This window comes from Muntiacus reevesi, chromosome 6, assembly GCF_963930625.1.
Source record: "Muntiacus reevesi chromosome 6, mMunRee1.1, whole genome shotgun sequence".
Lineage (NCBI taxonomy): Eukaryota > Metazoa > Chordata > Mammalia > Artiodactyla > Cervidae > Muntiacus > Muntiacus reevesi.
The window spans coordinates 66,023,135-66,049,192 of record NC_089254.1 but is presented as its reverse complement, the minus strand read 5'-3'; the positions used below and the strand labels follow the sequence as shown (position 1 = coordinate 66,049,192).

General features: G+C 42.7%; 1 protein-coding gene across 4 annotated transcripts in view; it reads left to right on the top strand.

The window, feature by feature from the left end:
* The window catches only part of SNX10 (sorting nexin 10), a 66,704-nt gene that overhangs the window by 22,311 nt on the left and 18,335 nt on the right, over window positions 1-26,058 (top strand). For 2 of the 4 annotated variants that reach the window (XM_065939711.1, XM_065939713.1), the window contains exon 2: window positions 14,915-14,961. The exons of 1 other annotated variant lie outside the window; for it this stretch is intronic. In XM_065939711.1, the coding sequence (XP_065795783.1) occupies window positions 14,938-14,961 (24 nt within the window). In that variant the 5' untranslated portion in view covers window positions 14,915-14,937. Of the gene's footprint in view, window positions 1-13,294; window positions 13,426-14,914; window positions 14,962-26,058 lie in introns of those variants that run through there. One more of the 4 variants, XM_065939712.1, reaches the window with a different exon arrangement.

The following is a 26,058-nucleotide window of genomic DNA, read 5'->3' as shown; positions in this document are numbered from 1 at the left end:
TTTTATTTCATTAATTTCATTACTTCTGCATAATAGTACCGGTTGATCATTTTGCAGAACAACATAAAGTGGTTAGTAGTACTTTGCAAATTGAATAGGTGCCTGTTCTCGTGGTGACTCTCTATCCACTGTCATTCATTCTTTCTAGTTATATGCTCTCCATCTGCTATTATGGGCTGGCTCTGGGGTGCAGCAGTGAACTAGCCAGACTCTCTGCCCTCTTGGAGCCCACATCACAGGGACAGATACACCTATAAACAAATAACATAGATTCAGGTTGTGTTGAGTGCCGTAAGGAAAATAAAGTAGTGTTAATTGGAAAGAGAATGACTTTGGGAGGAAACTTTTAGTTAAGGTGTTGCAGCAAAGATGACTCTGGTGACATTTGAGCTGAGGACACAGTCAGAAAAGATCTAGAGAAAAATGTTCTAGAAAGAAGGACTAGTAGGTATAGAAGCCCTGGGATGGAATGAAGTTGGTACATATAAGAGATGGAGAGAAGGGCAGAGAGTAGAGGAGAGAGAAGTAGGTAAAGTAGGAATGTAGGCTGGGATCAGCCCACGGGGTCTGTAAGTCGGGGGGCGGGGCTTGTAAGTCATGGTCAGAGATTTGCAGTTTATTCTCACTGCAGTGGCCAGTGTGGGTGGACTTGAGGCAGTAGAGGCATTTGATCTGAATTTTGTTTTGAGAGGTTCATTCTGCGTGTGTGGAGCATGGGTTGCATGGGCACAAATGGAGAAGTCACACAGGCATGCTGGAATTGAATCCAGCAGCCCTTCATCAGGGAAGAATGAAGAAATTGCTTGGTCTAGAGGGAAACAGGGGACTCCCCTGTTCATAAAAATGGAATTAGTGAAATTCCACCTAATTACTATTTTGTTTGACTCTTCCTCACTTAGGTTGAAATTTCTCTTGAGATTTATACATTGGTCCTCTAAGTACCCCACAGATTCATTTCCTTGAAAGCTATCTCGTAGCCACCTAAATGTTCAGCAGTAGAAGAAAGGTAATGTTTACTCAGTGGAATGCCGTGACTTACTATCTAGGAACAGAATGCTAGTGTTGTTGCAATGAATATTGAAGAAAAGATGCAGGTTTGTGAAAACATTTGATTATGGTGATAAAAAAAAAATATGCACGTAAGAAGAAGTCAGCAAAGAAATATACCCAAACTGTGATGATTCTTTTTAACAGTGGATTATGCTGAAGCTGAAACTCCAATACTTTGGCCACCTCATGCGAAGAGTTGAATCATTGGAAAAGACTCTGATGCTGGGAGGGATTGGGGGCAGGAGGAGAAGGGGACGATAGAGGATGAGATGGCTGGATGGCATCACTGACTCAATGGATATGAGTTTGAAAAAACTCCGGGAGCTGGTGATGGACAGGGAGGCCTGGCATGCTGCGATTCATGGGGTCGCAAAGAGTCGGACACGACTGAGCGACTGAATTGAACTGAACTGATGCTAGGGTAACCAGAAATAACTTACCATTTAAACCACAATGCTTTTGAGCACTCTTAAAATGTGTGTGTGTGTGTGTTCATGCTATTAATAATTACAGAGTGACCCGTATAAGCCAGTACTGATTTGACTAACCCAGGCCATATGGTCATCCTAAGTATGGGTGGTAATTTTACTTCTCTGTTTTTCAAACTTCCTGAATTATACCACTTTAAATTTAATTCGAACTAAAAAATGCAAAATAGTTCTTTTGCTTTAGAATATTTACTTTCAGAGGTCATAGAGCATTTCTTTGGGCTCTCTTAACTTAGTCTGTCCTCCTGACCATGGGGAGGGACCATTTTGGTCTCTTTCAAGCTGGGAGGCTTTGATGCTGTGATTATTTCCCCCCCTGAAATTTTTAGGAAAGAAGGAACTAGAATAGCACTTACAGATTCCAAGAGGACCTTTTCCTGTGATTGATGGATTATGACCCCAGTAGGCTCAATAATGACCCAAGGACTTGTTTGGATTATTTGGCAGACCTGGTCTTCTTTATTTTTTTAATTTCCCAAAACAGTTTGCAAATTAAAAGTTAGTTTTGGGGATCTTCCTTTTAGTTTTTTCTACTAACGTGTTCCTAATAGAAATTTGTATTTGACCGACTTGTGTATAACCTCATAATAGTGAGGTGTAAGGGCTTCCCTGGTAGCTCAGCTGGTAAAGAATCCATCTGTAATGCAGGAGACTTCGGTTCGATCCCTGGGTCAAGAAGATCCCCTGGAGGAGGGTACAGCACCTCACTCCAGTATTCTTGCCTGGAGAATCCCATGGACAGAGGAGCCTGGTGGGCTACAGTCCATGGGGTGGCAAATAGCTGGACACTGCTGAGCGACCAAGCACAGCACAGTGAGGTGTAAAAATGACAGTGTATTGGACACTTATAGTACCAGGAAATAAAATCAGAGAGGGAGTTTTTAACATAGGGTAATCTTTTCAAACTAAATATGTATTAGGAATCAGTGCCACAGCTTCCCTGGTGTCTCAGTGGTAAAGAATCTGCCTGCTAATATAGGAGACATGGGTTTGATTCCTGATCCAGGAAGATTCCACATGCCATGGAACAACGAAGCCTGTGCACCACAAGTATTGAGACTGTGCTCTAGAGCCTGCAAACTGCACCTACTGAAGCCTGCATGCCCTGGAGCCCGTGCTCCACGACACGAAAAGCCACCACAGAGAGAAGCCCACACAGTTCAGCTAGAGAGTAGCCCCTCCTCTCTGCAACTAGAGAAAAGCCCACGTGGCAATGAAGACCCAGCACAGCCAAAAATAAATAATAAAATTATTTTAAATAATTTTAAAAAATCAATGCCAAGGGATCATGGCACTGATATTTATCTCCATGGACTATGGAGAGGTTGTACTGTCTAGTTAATGGTAAAACCTTGAACGAATCAGTTATTCCTTTGCCTTTTCCACGTTCAGATGCAAGAAAACAAAATAACTTGGTTAAGAAAACGGTGAATGTGCTCCTGCAACTGCTCACTGCCTTGTGGAGGAGGGAGGAACTTGATCAGACAAGACAGGCCCGCACCCTGGACCAGGTGATAGGAAGCCGCCTGTCTGGTCCCACCTTCCCCTGGAGTCTCACTTTCCACCACCTCTTGATCCCAGCCACAATGAGCCACTTCCTGTTCCCCAAAGTCATTTGTAACTTCTTGCTTCCCTGGGTAATCAGACCATTCCTCCCGCCTGGAACCCGCCTCTGGCATCTCACCTCCGTCATTAGGGCAACGTAACATAAGGTCAAAGGAATGAGCAGCATGGACATGGCAGCAAGACCACCTGGGCTCAAATCTCAGTTCTTTTGCTTCGTAGCTGTATGACCTTTGACAAATTACTTGTAACCTTCTTGGTACTTATGTTTTCTTAAGTCTAAAATGGCACTAATATTCACATCTACCTCATAGAGTTTTTTTATGAGGATACATGTAAAGTGCTTAGCACAGTGACTGTTGGCAGAAGGACTCTCTGGGTGTTGATTATTCTCATTATCTTTTGAAGTCTGGTCCTTCCTATAAGCTTGTGCCCATTAACCAGCGTGGAATTTAGGGACTGCAGACCTGTGTTTGAGTCTGAACCCTGCACCTATGTGTTGGATGACCTTGAGTGGTTATCTTTCAATAACTTCTTTGAATGTCGGTTTCCCCATCTGGAGCACAGTATATCACATGGTTTCTGGGTGAATCATGTGTGAAGCATGTGTGAAGTGCCCAATTTCATCCTTGACACCTGGAAGACAATCTCTATATTTTCCGTCCCTCCCCCGCTATAGCCCTATGTCACCTGATGCCTTGTACCTGTTTGGTTGCATTTCTTCCACTCTTATATCTTTTTTTTTTTTTTTCCTACTCTTATATCTTTTTAAGTTTTCTTTGTTTCTACACAGCACTCATTGATTCTTTTATTTGATTTCCTCACTCATCTGTTCAGTCAGTCATTTTCTTTATTTATGCATTCTCTTTCATTTGTTCAAAAATCATTTATAAGCACTTGCTAAGGGTGACCAGCCCAGGAATCTACCATTGTTCCAGCTCGAGTCCAGGAGAGAAGTGTTGAGAGCCTGAATTGGGCTGGAGACATTGGAGGCTGCGAGCAGGGAATGGGCTTAGGTGGCATTTAGAGAGAGAGAGGGTGATCAGGGCTTGTTGACCAGCTGGGTTTGTAAAGTGAGGGAAAGGAAGCAATCAAAGATGGTCTCTGGGATTCTTGCTTGAGTCAGTGTGTGGATACTGACACCATTAACTAAGATGGATAGCATAGGAGGAGGGAGAACCAGCTGCGTTTTGAGGGGGGGCAGGAAGAGGTTGCATGTGACAGCCAGCCTGGATGGGACACAGTCAGTTTGAGGTACCTGAAGGATGTCTGGACAGGGACGAGCGCAAGGAGGTTCTGATTGTGGCCTCCTTTGGGTGTGAAATGGGGTGGTGACAGACAGAGAACAAGTGTGGAGCAGCAGAGACGAGGCCGTGGTGACCCTTTGGGAATTGCCCTGATTAAAGCGGAAGGTGAGTGTGAGCCTGTGGCTTCTGCTGGGAAGCCATGCGTACTGCCTCACCCCGAAAACTGCTCAGGTCCTGCACCAAGCACAGGCCACCACCATCTGCAAGTTAAGACCAGCCTCTGGTGTTAGTGTGGAGGTGGGGAGTCTTAGAACACCCTTTTGCCCACAGGGACCTCACTCATCACCTGCAGGGCCTGAGCTACCGTGAGTGTCTATCTTCTTCCCCCGCAGCATGTCTCACAGAACCCTTCTCTTTAAAAAAAAAGAAAACACCTTTGTTTATTTTAAAATGCATTTATTTATTTTGGCTGTACGCCGCAGCGTGTGGGATCTTAGTTCCTTGATTAGGGATTGAATATGTGCACCCTGCCTTGGGAGCGCAGACCACCAAGAAGTCTTGAACCTTTCTTGGGTAGATAGATGCCGTGGTCCTTTTCCCCTAGCAGCCGCGGGTCGTTGCTTACTCCCTTGTCCAGCTGGATGCGCACAAAGGAGGAAGCACACGAACAGCCGCTTCCTCTCGTACCTCTCTCCGCAGCTGCGGTGTGTCTGGGCCCCCACCAGCTGTGGGCTCTACCGTGTCAGTCGCCTCCCAGCAGAGCTCCCTGCTTCTGCCCTGGCCCCTGATAGTCTGTGAGTCAGATTATGTCTCTCACCTGCTGGAAATGCCCGCAGAGTTTCCAGATTCTTCACTAAGGTCCACAGGGCACCTGCCTCCCTTTCTGAGCCCCTCTCTGTCTCCCACCAACTCCATCCCCATGGCTTCCTTGGCTCCAGGTAAGCCAGGCTGGTTCTGCCTTGGGACTTCGGCACATGGTGATTGCTCCCCCTGGAGTATTTAAAAATGGAAGTACAGTTGATGTACAATATTATATGTGACAAGTGTGCAGTGTAGATTCACAGTTTTTAAAAGTTATGCTCCATTTATAGTTATTATAAAACTTTGGTTATATTGCCTATGTTGTACAATATATCCCTGTGACTTATTTATTTTGTACCTAATAGTTTGTACCTATGAATCCTCCTCTCCTGACCTTCTCCCTTTCCTCTCTCTAGTGATAACCATTCATTTGTTCTTTATATCTGTGATTCTGTTTCTTTTTTCTTATTTTCACTGTGCTGTGCCAAGTCACTAAAGTTGACTGGCTCTGCGACTCTGTGGACTATAGCCCGCCAGGCTCCTCTCTCCGTGGGATTCACTGGGCAAGAATACTGGAGTGAGTTGCCACTTCCTTCTCCAGGTCAAACCCATGTCTTATGTCTCCTGCACTGGCAGGCGGGTTCTTTACCACTAGCGCCACCTGGGGAGTCTGTTATATTCACTGGTTTTGTGTTTTAGATTCTGTGTATAAGTGATATCATACAGTATTTGTCTTTCTCTGTCTGACTTATTTCACTAAGCATAATATCCTCTGAATCCATCCATGTTTTGCAGATGGCAAACTTTCATTCTTTTTTACGGATGAGTTGTCCATGTATTGGATAACTCTCCTTCTCCCACTCTGATGTAAGTAAACCCAGGACCTGGTCATTGTCCCATCTCTGATGTCTCCTGCAGTGCCGGGTCTTTCCTAGAGTGATGGACTCGCCAGGGCTGCCACTCTACACTGGGGTGAGAAGAACCTGAGCTTGCTTGTTGGGGAAGGAGAAGGGACTAGTGAAAAGAAAGAAGCTGGAGTTAGTAAGGAGGTGGGATACTTGATGGACTGATGTATTGAAGAAGGTAGGGAAGATAAGATCATGAAGACAGGGAAGAGTTTCATGTTTTTCTTTTGAGCCTAAGGGAAGTGGGTGAATGTATGGGTAGATTTCAAGGTAGCAGGACCAAGATGAAGAGTATAAACCCGATGGTCTTACTCTTTGATGAAGTGGGAGGAACAGTTATCAGATGACAGAGAAGTAGGCCAGGAGGAGGCAGGAGGCTGCTGGATGAGATATAAGGGTCTGAAGCTGCTGGATGGGTGGAGGGACTCCTGAACCCTGGAGTATCCCACCTAGGCTGGAACTCAGAACCTCTAGATGGAGCCTGTCACAGAAATGACTGGATTTTTCTTTGATAGTGAACAGGACAAGAAAGAAGTGGAGGAGACAGAGGCTATGTTGATCTGTGTTTGGGGGACTGGAAGATAAAAGGGGCTGTGTGTCAATGGAACAGGAAAATAAGGATGCTGGAGGGAAGAAAACTTGAATGGTAAGAAAGTGAAGTCCGGAGCAGGAATAAGAGGGAGGATCAAAACTTCTGGTGGCTTTCCATTCAAGTGGAAGAGCAAATTGCATGACAATGAGAAGGTGAGAAAAGGAAGGGCTGGCTGTGGTGATCAGAGGAGACTTTTAGTGTTCTATTTCAAAGAACAGTTCCTGGTTGGGATGTGGCCACATGATTGATAAACTATTGATAAACAAAGGATTAAGTTACAGGAATGAAGAGGAACAGGCCAGTAAGGTGAGACCAGGGAACGTTAGGTCATACTGTGAATGATGTCCTCCTTGGAGGGATCAGGAAAAAGTGGTGGGGAACTCACAGAGGAGGTCTCTAAAAATGTAGAGATGAGGAGCAGGAGTCTGGAGAGAAGGAAATGATGCTAGGAAGTGAGCAGAAGGGAGTTGGATCCCATGCCTAGATTCTGGGTGCTTCTTGGTAGTTATTGTCTGGAGATGACAGTGACCAGGGCAGTTTGATTTCTCCTCATCTTGAGAAATGGGAGTGCTGAGGAAATGAGCAGCCTCAACTCGGGAGGGTTACAGGGAAGAAGAGAGTGGAGAAGCCAGGAGTAAGCTAAGCTAAGCTGCTGAGATAATGCAAGTGTGAGACATTTGCTGGCTTGAGACTGAGGGTTCCTGGGTCATGGTGGAAGGCAGCGTTAGAAGAAGAGATGGCAAAGGTGGGAGGGGGTCAGAACCAGATAGGAATGAGGGGACCCCAAGGGCTGGAAGGGATGATACCTGGAGGGCCTTTCTCTTGGCAGATGTGGTTTGCAGGATGACTGTCACTAGGGGTATGAATGAAGGGTTTTAGATAGTACTCTTCTTTTTTTTTTTAAATGACTTTGCTATGATATCTGCATACTGTACAATTTCCCAATTAAAATATACAATTTAGTGGTTTTTAGTGTCTTCATAGATAGGTGCAGCCATCGCCACAGTCAATTTTAGAATATTTTCATTACCTCATTTCATTGTCCTTTAGCTATCACCCTCTGTAACCCCAGTCTCCTTTCTTTCACCGATTGTCCCCGCCCCAAGCCCTAAGCAACCTCAAATCTCTTTTCTGTCTTTATAAAGTTCTCTATTCTGGATTTTCATGTGAATGGAAGTTGTATAATATGTGGACTTTTGTGACTGGCTTCTTTTCACTTACCATGATGTTTTCAAGGTTTATCTCTGTTGTAGCTTGTGTCAGTATTTCATTCTTTTTTATTGTCAGATAATATTCCATTGTATAGATACACCACACTTTGTTTACCCATTTGCCCATTACTGGACATTTGGGTTGTTTACACTTTTTCACTATTATGAATAATGCTGATATTTATATACCAGTTTCTCTGTGGACATTTCTGTCATTTTTCTCAAGTATATACCTAAAATGCAATTGTTGGGTCAAATGGTAACTCTGTTTCATTGTTTGAGAAAATATGAGTGTTTTCCTGAGGGGCTGTACCATTTTATATTTCCACCAGTAATATATGACAGTTCCAATTTCTCCACATTATTGCCAACATTTCTTATTATCTGACTTTTTTATTCTAGCCAGGCTAATGGAAATGAAGTGGTATCTCACTGTGGTTTTGATTTGCTTTCCCCAGTGATTAATGACATCTAGCATCTTTTCATGCGTTTATTGTCCATTCGTGTATCTTCCTTGGAGGAATGTCTATTCAGGATCCTTTGCCCATTTTTGAAGTAAGTCTTTTTAGTATTTATTTTACAGCTTTATTGAGGTGCAGTTGACGAATTTTTAAAATGTACAATATGGTGGTATATGTATACATTATGAAAGGATTCCCCCATTGAGTTAATTAACACACCCATCATCTCACTTATTTACCTTTTATTTTTCGGTGAGAACATTTAAATTCTATTCTTTTAGAAAATTTCATTTATACAATGCCTGTTTTACTTTAGATCCTTAAGTCTTTTTTATTACTGAGTTGTAAGAGTTCTTTATATATTCTGAATACAAGTTCCTTATCAGATAAATGACATGCAGATATTTTTTCATTCTATGCTTTGACTTTCACTTTATTGATGGTATCCTTTGAAGCACAAAACTTTAATTTTCATGAAGTCTGTTTTTTTCTTTTGTTGCTCATACTTTTGGTATTATATCTAAGAATCCTTTGCTAAATCTGAGGCCATGAATATTTATCTGCTTTCGTCCAAGAGTTCATAGTTTTTGCTCTTAACATTTAGTTCTTTGGTCCATTTTGAGTTAGCTTTTATATACAGTATAATGTAGGGGTCCAACTTAATTCTTGGTTAGCCTCTTGTCCCAGGAGTATTTATGAAAAAGGCTGTTCTTTCCCCATTGAATGGTTTTGGCACCCTTGATGTAATCAGTTGATCAAAGAGGTATGGGTTTATTTCTGGACTCTCAGTTCTGTTCTGTGGATCTATTTGTTTATCCTTGTGCCAGTCCCACACTGTCTCGAGTACCACTGCTTTGTAACAAGTTTTGAAATCAGGAAATAAGAGTCTCCCTACTTTTTTCTTCTTTTTCAGGGTTGTTTTGGCAGTTCTGGGTTCCTTGCAATTAGATAGGAATTTTAGAATTGGTTTGTCAGTTTTTACCAAGAATTCATCTGGGATTCTGATATAGATCGTAGTGAATCTGTCGAATAGTTTGGGGAGAATTGACATCTTAATAATATGAAGTTTTCCAATCCATGAACATGGGATGTTTTTCTGTTTATTTAGATCTTTAATTTCTTTGAATAGTGTTGTAGTTTTCAGAGTATATTTTGCACTTTTGATACATTTAATTCTAGGCATTTTATTCTTTTTTTAAAAAAATATTTACTTATTTATTTGCCTGTGCCAGGTCTTAGCTGCGGCACAAAGGATCCCAGGTCCCCTGCATTGGGGAGTGCAGAGTCTTAGCCACTGGACCACCAGCTATTTTTTCTTTTGATGCTAACCCGTCAGGTAGTATTTTGATGGGAAATCCTCTTATCAAGTGAAGGGGTAGTGAGTGGAGAGTTGAAAAAATGCCTCTCCAATTGTTGCCAGGAGCAAAGAGCAGGGCATTTTCTATTGTTCTTCAGGAGGCTGTGTGCTTAGGTCTTTCATGGTCCTGTGGCAGGGCCCCGAGGGATACATCAGCCTGGAAAGAACTCCATATAACCAAGAGCGCATGGTTTTGTGCTGTGGGGGATGGGAGTGAGTATCTGAAGATTGATCGCTCGTGGTTAATATAAATGCAATCCAATTGGACTAACTCACATTAAATATTTAGATTACTAATACCCCTCCCCCAACTTCTGAGATTTATCAGCTTTTTCTAAAAGGGGAAAATGAGTAGCACAGATGAATCACTAATTAGGAGAAACTTGGTAGCATTAAAGAGGAAGGAGACCATTTGGGAAGTGTGAAAAGTATTTTTGGATTTGATCTGGGAAGTTAGGGTTGTTTTGAAGAGAGAGGATGTCACAGCACAAGTTAGTAATTATTACCTGCTTGTCTGCTCTAGTGGTCACCTCCTCTCTCCTTCATCTGCTTTATATGACTTTTCCCCTTGAATTTGTTTATCCAGGTTGTTTTGCTCTCCCCCAGTGATTCTCCTTAGCATGTATATGAAGGCAAGGGGAGGTCATGCACTTGCTTGTGTCTGGAGCATCCGTAAGTCGAAGGTGGCACTTGTCCTAAAGGCCTCCAAAATAGTTGTGAGGCTAAAATGTTATATGTATGTATATTTTTTCTTGTTTCTGGATTTCAGACCCTAAATTTGGCCTACTGTCGTACTTATGACCATAAATGGAACCCATTGTAGAGATTATGTCTTAGAGATGAGCAACTTAGTAGTTTCATTATTTTATGTGTTATGAACCAGTAATTTTTTTAGACTGCTCATTCTCTTTAGACTCATTAGAAAAGACTGATGCTAGGAAAGATTGAAGGCAGGAGGAGAAGGGGGTGACAGAAGATGAGATGGTTGGGTGGCATCACCAACTCAATGGGCATGAGTTTGAGCAAGCTCTGGGAGATGGTGAAGGACAGGGAAGCCTAGCGTGCTGCAGTCCATGGGGTCGCAAAGAGGCAAACATGACTTAGCGACTGAATAGCAACCCTTTTTAATATATTTGTGAGTATTTGTGTGATGAATACTGGGAAAATTTAATGGTAATTTTGTCTTTCCAGACAAAAAAATGATAATTTTTGTCTTTAACTGAATTTCATGTTTCATCTTATTTTTCTATTTGAGTTTTGCCTTGATAACTAAAGCTCTAAGATCAGACTGAGGGAGAACACCGTGGGTCTGGTTTATGGATGGTTATGCACACCTTGCTGGCCCTCCTCAGAAGTACATGGACGCCCCACTTCTGTCCATTCTCATGTTTTGGTGCAGTTCTTTTTTCTTTTCTGTTGAGCTCTTTTGGTTACATGAATTGGTATCTCCCTCAAGCTCGAGCACGGGGTTGTTTGTCGTAAGGATGCTGTGCGTGGGAGCCCAGGAGACACTGGGCGCTTAAGCCACTGGGGAAGTAAGACCTCTGAGTCACGGTGCCAGCAGCCGCTGAAGTTGGCTTCTGCAACCCAGCTTTTCTGGTGGCCAGTTTCTTTCATATCTCAAGAGATGTTTTATCTCCATCATGACTTCTGTTTAAGCATAAGCTCTGGTCTGCAGAACTCCAGTTAAGGCACTGTTATCTCTCCGTGTTCTCACCATCATTTCTGAGCTTCAGGACCCAGAGAGCTGCCGAGTCTTGGTCCAAGTCCTAGTCCAGATGCTGAGAGGAAGCTGGTGCCAGCCCTCCCTGCTTTTCATGCCAGGCCACACCTCTGGCACCTGGCTAACCTAGGGATGGGCTTCTCTGGAGTCCGATGGCCATCCCTGATGCCCGTTTTCTGTATCTGAGGAGGGTTCCCCCCCCCAGGTGACAGAAAACAGGATACCTGTAGAGCCACCCCATGCCAAGACCCTGGCCCAGAACTTCCCCCAGAGGAAGGGAGGACTGTGCCCTCCACCCCTACCCCCACCCGCAGTCCCCACCACAGACCTGCAAAGGATAGAGGTGCCAACGAGAGTTGCTCTGGGAAAAACTGGCACTAAATTAAATCTTTCATTTTAAATAACCCCACTCATGGTGTATCCTTAAATAGATGAAAGTAAGAAGTCAGTGAATTTCTTTTTAAAATTTGAATAGAAAACTTGCTGAACATTGTAGGAGGAAATGAAACAAACACAGAAAGTGAAATTAACTGAGCTGTTGTGGCCCCCCCCCCCCCACTGCCAAGGGGAAATAATAAAAGTAATTGAATACATTGTTTTATTTTCTTTTTAAAAGTATATAATTTTCTTTTTTCCCCCCACTTTATTGATGTGTAATGTGTTATAAAGGTAGCATCTCTTCCTATATTTGAATCTGTTATTTATTTAACATGAAGTAACAACTTCTATAATTTGTGTTTGAGTCATTATTTCTTCTGTAGAATAACAAAAATGCAACCAAGTATTGATAGATTTTACAGATCTAATTTGCATATTGAACGATTCATTAATCTGTCAGCATTCCATCTAGTGAGCAGAGAGGAGCTCCAGAGGCTTGCAGAGAGGGAGAGGTTTTCAAAGGCAAGACAAAGAAGCCATAAACAAACAAAAGGATTATTTCTGGTTTAGGTAACCTCCCTGTGGGGGACAGAAGGGATTACCTCATCTTCCTTTGGGGGATGAAAGAGTGACCTCATTGGTGCTAACTAGAAAATTCCACACTGATTAGGATTGCAATCTTGGGAAAGGTTGTAATGGCATGGACTATACCCCTCCAGGCTCCTCTGTCCATGGGATTCTCCAGGCAAGAATACTGGAGTGAGTTGCCATTTACTCCTTCAGGGGATCTTCCTGACCCAAGGATCAAACCCAAGTCTCCTGTGTCTCCTGCATTGGCAGGCAAATTTTTTTCTTTTACCACTAGCACCACCTGGGCAGCCTTGTAATGGCAGACTGGTTAGGAATTAAGTCTTGGTTTGAGCACAAGTGTCTCCATGTTGGGCCTGTCATCTCTTTTTTTTAACACTTCTGATAGAATTATAGTGTTTATTTTTAAATGACTATTACTTCATAAAGTGTAAAATTATGGAAAAATTCAAACAATATGGAAGTGTATCAGTGGAAAATAAAGCTCTTTGCCCCTCTAACCCCGCCCCCATCCCACTATCCAGATTTAAAATATTAAAGCTTGAGCATGTGTTCTCTGTGATGTTTTGGAACAGGTTTAAACTTCTCAGCTTCCTATTTTTACAGTTTGACTCCAGTGCCCCATGGGAATTGCAGAGTCCCTCTGCCTTGGCTGGGAGAGGTTGGAAAACTCAAGTTCTTTGGAGAGAATTAAATTAAGACCCAAACTTTGAACCATTTGTCTGCATCACACGATTATGAAGGCAGCCTTGGGAAATGGGAAGACAAGGGTTGGGAAGTGGATTTGCCACTTCTCCCTTCCTTTGTGACCCGGGGCAAGTTAATCCCTCCGACCTTCTGTTTTCTTACCTGTAAAGTGCGTGCTTAGTTGCTCATCCATGTCCAGCTCTTATCTGACCCCATGGACTGTAGCCCACCAGACTCCTCTGTCGGTGGAATTCTCCAGGCAAGAATTCTGGAGTGGATTGCGATTTCCCTCTCCAGGGGAGTCTTCCCAACCCAGGTCTCCTTCATCGCAGGCAGGTTCTTTACCGTCTGAGCCACCAAGGAAGCCCTGTAAAGTAAGGACATTTAAATCTCTTTCACAGGATAGCTGTGAAGTTTACACAAGGAAACACAGAATGCTTTGTTGGAGAAATTCAGTCAGTTGGGGAGACAGAGAATATACAAAGGTTGTGATGCAAATGAGTTAATGCCAGCAGGGAATCGCATAACTCACTGAGTAATGGGGGCTGAGAGCTGGGGCAAGAGCTGGTAGGCAATTTCTGGGCAGCATTGTGGAAGAGGAGTGGGACTTGGCAGGAGGATCTGGAAGGGGTCAAGAACCCGCCCAATCATTGTTTCAGCCAAATCCCCAGATAGAGGCAACCCATGGCCTACTTCTCAGGTGATGCAGAGATTCTTTCTCAATAACTGGAATTCTTTGAGCTGCTCCTCCTTCCAGCCTCTGCCCCTTTGCTTGTCCCAGTCCCTCTGCTTAAAATGCCTTTTTTTCTGTTGCCTTCTGGGCTAAATCACACCACCCTTTTGGCCTCAGTTTAAGTACTTTCTCAGTAAAACCTTCCCAAGCAACATTCCCCTACCTCCCTATTTAGGTTTGCTCTCCTCCTGCGGGAGCTCTTTCCTCTGCCTGCTCTGGGTTCTCTCCTCCCCAGCACCACGTGGGACTGGAGGCCAGAGCTGGTGTTCTTGCTTCCTTGTACTCCCTAGGGTTCCAGGGACGTTTTTTAGAGATTCAGGAAATACTTGTGGATGATAATCATCTGGAAAAATGAGGTCAGATGTACTTTATCAAAATAAAGGCAAATTCTGACTTTGTAGTCATAGCCACTTTTCCATTGTAAGGTACATGTGCATGCCTATAGTCAGGGGATTTAATTTTTTTGGGAGGGGTGCGGGAGCGGGCAATGAGCTGTTGTAATAAATGAAGGTTTAAGGAATAATAGACAGTCCTTGTGACCTGTAGGGTCTGGAATCAGCCGATAGGCTACCTGCATCGACTGTGGGTCAGAGTCAAGGTTCCGACCTTTGTCCTTCTTGAGGCCACACCACACCAGGTTCTCTTATCTGAACTCTGGAGTAGTTTAAATGTCAAAGGTATGGGCTGTTGATAGTGATACTGGGTTGACAGTGAAACCGTCAGGGCCATTCTCGGTAGTGGATCTCTGGGTATCTTTTTCATTCTCTCCATCTGGGTGCTAACCAGCATGCCCTGCTGTGCCTCACGGTCCCTCTGCTCCCTGACATCACCAGCCCCTGTGATTGTCCCAAGATTTCAACTGTGGCCTGACTCTGCCTGATCTTCAGTTTGAAGGCCTGCCATCATCCGGCTGCCTTGGTCTTGCCGTGTCCCAAACTCCCAATCCCCAGGTGGACTGATCTGCATTCTGGTGTAGTCTGCAGGGGATGGGGTCAGGGAGGAGCAGAGGTACACTTTTCAGAGACCCAGAGGGCCAGTTCTCAGTGAGAGTTTGAGCACGAGGCCCTGAGGGGCCTATCTACTCCTGTATGGGGGTTCCAAATCACCGAGTGTTGTATCTTATTTTTCAGATTGACCGTGTTCTGTGTTGAAGATGTTTCCTGAACAGCAGAAAGAGGTATGTCTTAAGAAATCAGAAAATAAAGACTTCATGTGCTTTGACTCGCTCCAGGTTGGTTCTTCGTTTTCTAACCATAAATCTGTAGAGGAAAGTCAAGATACCATAGGGCATCATAGACGGGGGCTAACGAAAGAACAAAGCATTTGTCTTCCTGCACCCCACCCCCTCTCCCCAGCATTGCTGCAGCCATCTTGGCCCTTGTTCTTTGGTTCCAGTGGCTGAGCTTTCTCTCTGCTCACTCCCATCCACTGCTTCTGAAAGTATCGTTTGCCATGACTCAGAATTCTACCAGGCTTTGCCCCCCACTTTGCTTTGAACAGTCTCCCTTTGGCCTGCTGTCTCGGGTTTTCTGCTCCGTTACTTAATTCTGAATTCCCCCATCTTTGCTAACCGCCTGGGGTAACTGTCTGCCACTAGTTTCAGTTTTGTCCTGCTTGTTGCCTCTTAGATCTCTGGGATTGGTTTCACATGATATGGGGAAGGCTGTCCCTTCCCCATCCCAGCCTGGCCTCCCAGGCTTCCAACTGCAGCTTCCTGAGTTGCTGTCTGGCTGGGAGATGGGTAGGAGGATAACCAGCACACCAGCCCTGGGTTGAGCGGTCTCCCTTGGAAAAACCTGTCTGTCTGCCCTGCCGATTGTTGTAGTACCCACGTCGTTACCAGGTGAGCTGAATGAAACGCAGTAGTTTCGTTGGGCCTTTCCAGGTTCAGTCACATGTGTACACACAACCGTTCCGTGTATACACACATAGTCGCAGACACAGTCAAACACGACTGCGTGGTCCTTAGTTTGCTTTGCCCAAATGTAAAACCCTAAACAATCCATTTCAGAGAATCCTCCCAGAAAACTTCTTTGCTAGATCTCTCGTTCTTTCTTTCAGTCCCGTGTTTGAGTTCAGGGTCTCTTCAGGAGTCCAGCCCACTTCCACACTTGTAGTCCAGGCTGCCCCCCCACCCATTTTCAAAGGCAGTGTTTTTGTTTTCTAGCTTTTAAAAATTAGTATAACACATGTAAATCGCAGTAAATGCATAAAATGCCCTTATCTTATGTATGCAGCTCAGTAGATTTTCACTTATGTGTCCAACTGCGTAACCACCACTCAGCTCAAGGTAGGGATGCTTCCAGCACCCCAGAAGGTACCTTTATCCCTTTCCAGTCAGTCTCCCTAACATCCTCACAGACTGAGCTCCACACAATACCGTGACCAGGGATGCTTTTTACTTGTCCTTGTATTAAACAGTACTGGGACCAAGCTGCTTGCTTCAGGAAATACCTCTGTGAAGCTGGCCAAACTGCAAGTCCTCACCCTGCCGTCACTTCCAGTAGTGATTTCAAGTTCAGGGGTTCCCCAGACCGGCTTCAGTTTTGATTATTCACAAGAAAGACTCACAGAACTCACTGAGAGCAGTTACATTCATGGTTATAGTTTATTACAGAGCAAGGATACCAGTTAGGATCAGCTGAACAGAGGGTCAGGCTGGGGAAGGGGCCAAGTGCAGAGCTACTGGGTGTGATAGTAGCTCTTCTCTGTATGATAATGCCTAAGAGAAGCTCCCCGGAGCCTTTGGTGTCCAGGGATTTCTCTTAGGCTCCTCCTGCCTGCTGGAGAAGACTCTCGAGAGTCCCTTGGACTGCAAGGAGATCAAACCAGAATATTCAGATATTGATCTCAATCCTAAAGGAGATCAACCCTGAATATTCCTTGGAAGGACTGATGCTGAAGCTCCAATACTTTGGTCACCTGATTCAGAGAGCCAACTCATTGGAAGAGACCCTGATGCTGGGAAAGATTGAAGGCAGGAGAAGAGGGCGGCAGAGGGTGAGATGGTTAGATAGTATCACTGACTTAATGGACATGAACTTGCACAAACTCCAGGAGATAGTGGAGGACAGGAAGACCTGGCGTGCTGCAGTCCATGGGGTCCCAGAGTCAGACACGACTTAGCAACTGAATAACAACAACGACATCCTGCCTGCGTGGCCAGTCTTTAGTGTCCAGTCCTCCTGGAATCAGGCTAATACCTTTAGTCTCCAGTTTCTCCAGAGGTCACAGCTCATAGAGCGTGACCTTAAGCCTCCTCCAATATATTCACATTGTTAGACTGTTCAGTGGTCAAAGCCCAGGGAGAAAAAGATACTCTTGTCAGTAAGGACATTCTGGGGGCCTAGAGATCACCTCCCAGTAGTCAGAGGCAGAGGCCAGATCTCCCTTCAGGTAAGCTGAATGCTTCACTACACACCTGTATCAGCCTGAGCCCTGGGCTGGCTATGCCAAGGGAGCAGGGCTGTGTTGACAGCCAGCATTATTCCATGGCATATTTTAAAAATTGTTCTCTTGGAGGGCAAAGCTCCCCATGAAAGCAACAGAGACTTTTTTTTTTTTCCAATTAGAAGAAGTGTTTCTTTTTCTTTTTGACTTGGCTGGTTTAATCACTTGATGTAAATTTTTAGTTCATTTCAATTCATAAAACTAGACACAAATTTTAACCAACTACATAAAGAAAGCATTTTATTGACCTTGTGAAAGTCCTTTATTAGAAATAATCATGTAATATTATAACATTAAGGTTATATAACATTATAACCTTAGTGTTATTATAACATTAATGTTTCTCTGGTGACTCAGTCAGTAAAGAGACCACTTGTAATTCAGGAGACCTGGGTTCAATCCCTGGGTTGGGAAGATTCCCTGGAGAAGGAAATGCAACCCACTCCAGTATTCTTGCCTGGAGAATTCCATGGCCAGTGGAGCCTGGTGGGCTACAGTCCATGGGGTTACAAAGGGTTGGACATGACTGAGCACGTAGCACAGAGTGTTAATGCATAACATTAGAGAAATCTAAACTGGAAAGTCCTTCAACCGAAAAGGAAAATACCCGTGAGGAGAAAGAGGTATAATGTCTAAAAATTTACTTTGGCCTCTGTCAGCAAGAAACCAGCACAGAAAAGCGAGATTCTCAATGTGCTATAGCACATACATGTTCATCACATATCAGTTCATTTTCTGCATGTGGTCAGAATGACTTCCTGGCTTCTGACACGTTGCTCTTAGAACAAAATGCACGTTCCTCAATGTGGTTTCTAAGGCCCCAGGTGATCTTACTCTGCTTCTTTCCCCAGGCTCGTCTCCCATCCTTCCTCCACCCAGCGCCCATCTCAGTCCTTATTTCAGAGACTTTACTGCTCTACTAGCCCTGGGCTTCTGCGCTTTCACAGATGTTTTTCCCACTGCTTTCACACCACCTTGGCTGGCTGACTCCTCCTTATTTTCCAGGCCTCAGCTGATAAGTCAAGAAGAGGCTTTCCTCAAGCCTCAGTTACCAAGGTATTTTTATCTCAGCACCTACCCAGCAGCACCCTGGAGTTAGTGCCAGTTAGCAGTGGAGGAGGTTTTGGTGGAGACTTTAAATATCCTAGTGACTGGTGGCTGTTTAGTGGAAAAGAATTCAATTTCCCCACAACCGGGTATGTGAGGGCTGAGTGCAGTATCCCTAATTATTCTAGAATCCGGACCCAGGGGCCAGTGTGTGTATAAGCGCTTTGTACTCAGTGCCCACAGGAGATGCTGCTAATTAATCATGAGGTTGGCACATGAATTGAGACCTAGTTACCATCCTTGTTCAAGATGCACATCAGAGAACTCCCTGGCAGTCCAGTGGTTTGAACTCCATGCTTTCACTGCTAGGGCCTGGGTTCGGTCCCTGGTTGGGGAACTAAGATCCCACAAGCCATGCAGTGTGGCAAAAAAAAAAAGAAAGTTTAAGAGGCAGACGGCCCCAGACTGACATCTTGTTTCCACCTAACTGGTAGTGCCAGCCTAGAAGTTTGGTAAATTTTTCTTTTAAAGATGGTTGGGGGGAAGTGGGGAGTCAATTGCACTCTCTCGTTAAAATAGCTTTATTACTGCCATAAATCTAGAGAGAGGAGAGCAGGGAGGGAGAGGCTCCCTTGTTAGTTAAACATGTTCCATTTGCACATTGGTTTGAATTCCCATGAGAGCAGTATCCGTGCTGATGGATCTTCCCCATAAAAAGGCCTTGGCACTGGGCCATTGTAAAATTAAAATGAATTCAGATTCATTCATGCATGCAGCTTTAATTTACAATTAAAATATTATGGTTACATATTTTAATAAGAATAATTAGATGGACCCAACTGAATCAACTCTTCTGTTTAATGAGACAGAACCCAGAACCCTTATGAAAAGGCAGGTGGCTGTGACAGGAAACACGTTTCAGATGGTGTCTTTTGTGGAGTCAGGCATTTTTGGTTTCTGTATATTCTAATGTCCAGAATGAACAGTTTGAGTTTTCTACATTACTAAGACCCTTTGGCTCCAGGTACATGGAGCTCATCTTATGTGATATGTAAATAAGCAGTTTACAGTCTTTCATGGAGTCTGACATTCTAGCCCCTCCAAGGAACTGGGTTTGTTCCTCTGCCCAGGGCTTTCTTGTTTTAAGTGAGACAGTCTTGTGTATGTGATGTGACAGGAAGGGTGTGCTGAGACCTGTTTTTTTTTGTATGTGTGTGTCTCCCCAGCTCTCCTGAATCATGATGACTGAGTTAAACTTCTAGAGATTCATGCCTTTTGGATAAGAGTTTTTATTCCTTCAAAATGTACATACCTTATATTGGATATAATGTCAGTTACCATTCATTAGGACTTCGCTGGTGGCTTAGATGGTAAAGAATCCGCCTGCAGTACAGGTTCGTTCCCCAGTTGAGAAGATCCCCTGGAGAAGGGAATGGCTACCCACTCCAGTATTCTTGCCTGGAGAATTCTGTGGACAGAGGCGCCTGAGGCTACAGTGCCTGCTGTCACAAAGAGTCGGACACAGCTGAGCGACTAACACTTTCCACTTCACTTCTCCATTTATTGGCACGAATGACAATAAATCCACTAGCTCTGTGGCAGGAGGTACCCTGAGCAGAGCAGAACCAAAGTGGGTCTGGGAAAGTTCCAGGCACCATGAGGACCCAGACACTCAGGCCCCTACAGGGAGAGTTAGGAGGGAGGTGCTGCTATTTTGGATGTTTTGGCTCTGAGCTTGAAACGTAGGTGTCCAAGATACACTTAGGCTGATTGATGGTAACATTTTGGGCTTGCTCTAGGAAAGCATTTTTTAATGTTGATTTCTGATTGGAAACTGATTAAGCTGGAACCCATGAATAATATTAAAGAATATCCATAAGCAAGGCCTCTGCCTGGTGTCCTGCGATGCTGGGGACTTTTGAGGGGAAGCGACAAAACAAGGCATGACCCTTTCCCAATCGCCAGAAATCAATTTGTTTTTCCTTGCTCCTTTCCTCCCTATATATGTGATATGGTGTAATAATCGGGGAAACTGGGTATATAGTTTCCATATATCCCATATACGATATATGGGAATTCTCTGTTATCTTTGAACAGTTTTCCTGTATGTTTAAAACTGTACTAAAATAAACAACTTTGTTTTAAAACAAATTAACATTGAGTTTTATGTGCTCACACATAAAGATTTCTAAAAGATTGTGCAATGAATAAACCAAGGTACAGTGTGCTCTCATTTGCATTAAAAATTATATATTCATGTATATATATATATATATACACACAGGTGGCTTCCCAGGTGGTGCTGGTAGTAAAAAGCCTGCTTGTCAGTGCAGGAGATGTAAGAGACTCAGGTTCAATCCTGGGTCGGGAAGATCCCTTGGAGAAGGAAATGGCAACCCACTCCAGTATTCTTGCCTGGAAAATTTCATAGACACAGGAGCCTGGAGGTCGACAGTCCATGGGGTTGCAAAGAATTGGACACAAGTGAGCACATACAAATATAGACACATATATATGCTACTTATGTATATAATATTATATATATGTGGCATATATATATATATGCTATATCCATATATATGCCAGTTATATATATATAATATTAAAAATATATAAAAGTCCTAGATAGGTGGCAGAGAAGGCAATGACAACCCACTCCAGTACTCTTGCCTGGAATCTCACATGGATGGAGGAGCCTGGTGGGCTGCAGTTCATGGGGTCGTGAAGAGTCAGACACGACTGAGCGACTTCACTTTCACTTTTCACTTTCATGCATTGGAGAAGGAAATGGCAACCCACTCCAGTGTTCTTGCCTGGAGACTCCCAGGGACGGCAGAGCCTGGTGGGTTGCCATTGGGGTTGCACAGAGTCGGACACGACTGAAGTGACTTAGCAGCAGCAGCAGCAGCATACAGGCGGACAAGAAACTGGGAGTACAGTTGGAGGGGGACTTCATTTTCATGGTGTTATCATCTGAATTTGCAATTGTATCTCTCTCTAATTACATAATATTTTACTTTTATAATAATGAAAAAATCTTATTTTCTAAAAGTAAATAAGTATTAGGATGTCATTATGTTAGTGGTGTCAGTACAGGCTGAACTCATGGTTAGCTCTTTTAGATTCACATTTCTGACTTACTTTCACTTTCAGGTTCCATATGTGTCTCTTCGTAAAGCAGTCCTCTTGAGATGAGTTCCATCCCTTTTCCTCTTCCTCTCTTGCTTCTTTTCTTTTACTGGTTTTAACTTTTCATTATAAAATTTAAACGTATACAAAGTAGAAAAATATAATGAACTCATATGCTTAAGGGTTCAACAATTAACACATTATTAATTCATGATCAAGCCCCACTCTCACCCATTTCCTTCTGCTACCACCCGATGAATTATCTGAAATGAATTTTAGGCATAGTATGATTTCATCTGTAAATATTTCAGTATGCATTTCTAACAAATGACCCTTCTTAGAAACACCCGTATTATCACACCTTAAATAACTAACATTAATTCCTTTATACCATCAAATATTCAGTGTTCAAGTCTCCCTGATGATGTTGAAAAAAATTTTGTATATTTGGTTATTCTAATCCTGATGCAAATCAGGAATACACATGGCATTTGGTTAATATATTGCTTAAAACCTCTTATTCTGCCCTTTTTCCCCCTTGTGCAATTTATTTGTTGAAGAAACTGCATCTTTTGACCTGTAGACATTTTCATATTCTGGATTTTGCTGATCTTTCATGTTCTTGTGGTGTAGTTTAACACAGGTTGGCAATTATTTCTTGTTGTAAAAGGTGAGTCTTTTTCCACTGGACTTTTTCTAATGTATTATGAGATGCAGAAAGGTAACTGTACTTAATTCTGGACGCTGCTTGTGTAGAGAAACTTGTAACATCACAAATTACTATAATTCATGTAAAAGGCAAAGCTCACCCACAGTTATATATCCTGAAGTAATAAAAGCTTTCTTAAAAGTCATCATTCAAAACTGCCAGAGCATGGCATTTAAACCTACTTCAAGCTATAAAGTGACAAGTAGCATCCCTTGTAGTATGTCTTTTAGGTTATTTATTGTAATTGTTATCGGGAAATAAAGGAAGGTTACTTGGTACATTTCTTCTGCCTTTCAAGCATGTTATTTGTAAAAGAATGTGGTTTGTGTGAAACGGGCTAAATTTTAGTTTTGAGATTGTTACTTGGGAGTCCTGGCTAGAACCCTGGTGAATAAGGTGTTGGGTTAAATTCTGTTCTCTGCTGGCACTGAGCCAGGGCTCAACACATTTTAATTGAATGAATGAGTCTTCCAGTTCAAATACATGAACATATAAAATGGTATATACTTTGGAATAGGAAAAAAATATTCTGAAAAAGGGAGTACAAAATGAAACAAGTTTTCATTTTTGTGATAGAAGATTCTCATCAAGGCTATAAAAAACTGAAACTCACTAGCACCTAACACCTTCTGCTTTGGGTATTAGCTTTTGTCTGTATTCATCTTTTTGTAATCTGAATAAATGTTTTTTCAGTTAACACAGTTATGTTTACCGTACTATAAAGATTAAAGCTAGACTACAGTAAAGATTTAAAATGTATACCTGTCAAGATGGCTAAAATAAAAAGTGATAATACTGTTATAAACTGTGATAGGGATGTAGTGACACATCATTGTGGTATTAATTTGCATTTCCCTAATGGCTTCCTGGGTAGCTCAAATGGTAAAGACTCTGCCTGCAATGCGGGAGACCTGGGTTCAGTCTCTGGGTCGGGAAGATCCCCTGGAGAAGGGCATGGCAGCCCACTCCAGTATTCTTGCCTGGAGAATTCCATGGACAGAGGAGCCTGGCGGGCTACAGTCCATGGGGTCGCAAAGGGCTGGACATGACTGAGCGACTAACACACGTGCACAATCGCTAATGATGTTGAATGTCTTTTCACATGCTTCTTTACTGTCTGTATGTCCTCCTTAGTGAAATGTCTCTTCATGTGTTTTGCCCATTTTCTAATTGAATTCTCTGTTTTTTTTTTTAATGTTGGGGATTCGAGAATTCTTTGTATATTTTAACTACAAATCCTTTGAGGAAAGAGTGATTTGCAGATACGTTCTTCCAGTCTGTAATTTGTCTTCGCAGCCTCTCTGCAGGAGGTACAGAGCAAAGACTTTTAATTTTGGTGAGGTAGAATTAGCTCTCTTTCCTTTTTTTCTTTTTGTTTTTTTTAATTTTAAAGGATTTATTTATTGTATTTTATTTTTCTGTCTGAAGTGTGTGGCATGCAAGATCTTAGTTCCCTGACTAGGGGTCGAACCTGTGTCCCCTTCATTGGGAGTGCTGAGTCTTAACCACTGGGTCACCAGGAAAGTCCTTAGCTCTCTTACCTTGTATGAATTATACTCTTGGTGTCAAATCTAAGAGCTTTTGGTCTAACTGTAGGTTGTAGAAACTTTCTCCTATATTTCTTTTCTAAAAGTTTTATTGTTCATTCAGTCACTGACTCATGTCCAACTCTTTGCGATCCCATGGACTGTAGCACGCCAGGCTTCCCTGTCCATCACCAACTCCCAGAGCTTGCGCAAACTCATGTCCATTGAGTCGGTATTGCCAGCCAACCATCCAATCCATAAATATATACAAAGAAGTATATACTTCTTTGATTCTTTTTCAACAGCATCTTATAATTTTCAGCATACAGAACCTATACATCCTTTGTTTTTGAATTTTCTAGAATATCAATTGGTTAATTAATTCTCAAGCATTTCATGAGCACTTACTAATGGGTGCCAGTACTGTGCTTGATGCTAGAAATATGAAAATAAAATATAAGGCCTTTGTGAGGCTAGTGGAACAGAATTTCAGAAGAGCATGCTGCTTGAACTGATGCTGTAGCTAATAGCAGAGGAAATAATTTTTTCCACTCCAGAATAATGCACTTATATGGGATTGAAAATACAGTGAAATTGGAGATTTATTATTTATTGCTTAAGAACCACCAGATAGAATGTGTTTAAGGCACAGGCTTTGGAGCAAGGCAGACCAGAGTTTGAAACCTAGCTGAGCCTATTGGCCATTTGACTTTGAGCCAGTTGTTTAAGCTTTAGAAGCCAATTTTTAAATTTTTTTTAGTCTGTAAGATGGGGTAATAATATCCTCTTAGGATTGTTGTAAAGATTAAAGGAAAACATATGTAAAACACCACAGTGCATGACCCATATGCATGCTCTGTTCAGTACGATGATTTTTACTGTTGATTTCATCTCATATAAGGACTATGGGAAAAAAGACAAGGTAGATGGATACATGGATAAATGTTGAACCTGGAATGGGGCTGGGAGAGGGAATGGGGTACACTGAAACCAAGGCGTGATTATTATAAGACAACATAGGAATTAGACTTTCAAACAGTACAGCAGTCTTTCTTCAGAAGCCTGTTTTCACATGGAGAACAGTAGGGATCAGTTAGCTTAAATTTTTAATTTTACTCTGCCTGACTTCTTCCTTCATACTGGAAATAATCATTAGGCCCCAGAAGTCATTAAAGTGTTTAATAAGGTTATTAAATTGACTAACTGCTGCTGCAAAAGCAATTTTCATAGGAAATCCATATGATTCTAGGTATGGAACTTGGGGCTGTCCTTTGTGGCTGACAGGCTGTCAACATTCCCTTGAAGGATGGTGGGCAGGATCATGAGGGATGCGTCTAATTAAGAGATTATAGGTGAACCTTGGCTTCCTGGGTGTGCTGTTCATAGCTGGAAGTATCCTGAAACTTCACTAATTCCTACTAATTGTGGAGTGGGGGAGGGGAGGCCCATCTGAATTATGGAATATTTTAAAATAAATGTACTTTTATTACTTTCAAGTACGTGTTTTAACTCCAACTAGGCAAACAAATTGTCATCTGGTAGAAGTCTTAGGGGACTCCGGTTATTGGAGCTCTCAGGATGATTTTCAATTATTTCTATGTAAATAGGTGCTTCTGGAGTTCTTTAAGGGTGCTCGAAAAACAGTTGATTCTCATAGATCTTAAACATTATTCTTGTAGCCATGTGCTGTTAATTGGCACGCCCTTAGAGGAGGGGGTTTGTTAAATTAAGATAAACTTTAGACCAGCTGCTAAATAACTTATCATTAATTCATGAAGTCCAAGAACCCAAGTGGATGAGGTTTTTATTTCAGTTGAAGTTTGATCTCATCTTTATTTTTCCCCCTGAAGGCAGTTCATTTATTCCTACAGGCATTCATTTATTCATTAAGTGATATTAATGGACTGCTTTGGATGTACCAGGCACTCAAGTTATACTGCAAAGCCTAAGCTACCCTAAAGGAGCTTAGCATCTAGTGAAGGAGGCCAGCAGGTAAGTACAGTGCAACGAGGCACGGTGAAAAGAGAGGATGCCCAAGGTCTGCTCGGAGGCAGTAGGGGCTTGGAGGAGAGTCAAATTAATCAGACTGAATGAATCTGAGGATTTCCAGAGGAATTCCAGAAGGATTTCTAGAGACTGAGTTACATTTTGAAAATGGATTTGAGTTAGCAAAAAATAAAAGAAAGAACCAGATGATGGCGATAAAGGAAAAAGCAGAAAGCGGGACGAGGACAGCAGTCCAGGTAGAGAGAACAGCGTGTTCAAAGGCACGCAGGTGTGAAATGACCTGCTATGTCTGGTGACCCAAGCTTTGCCTTTGGAGATAGGTAGAGTGAAAATCATGAAAGGCTGTATTGTGCTAGCTACAGAGTTTGAACTTGATCTTGAAGGTCATGGGACAGGTTTGGTAGGA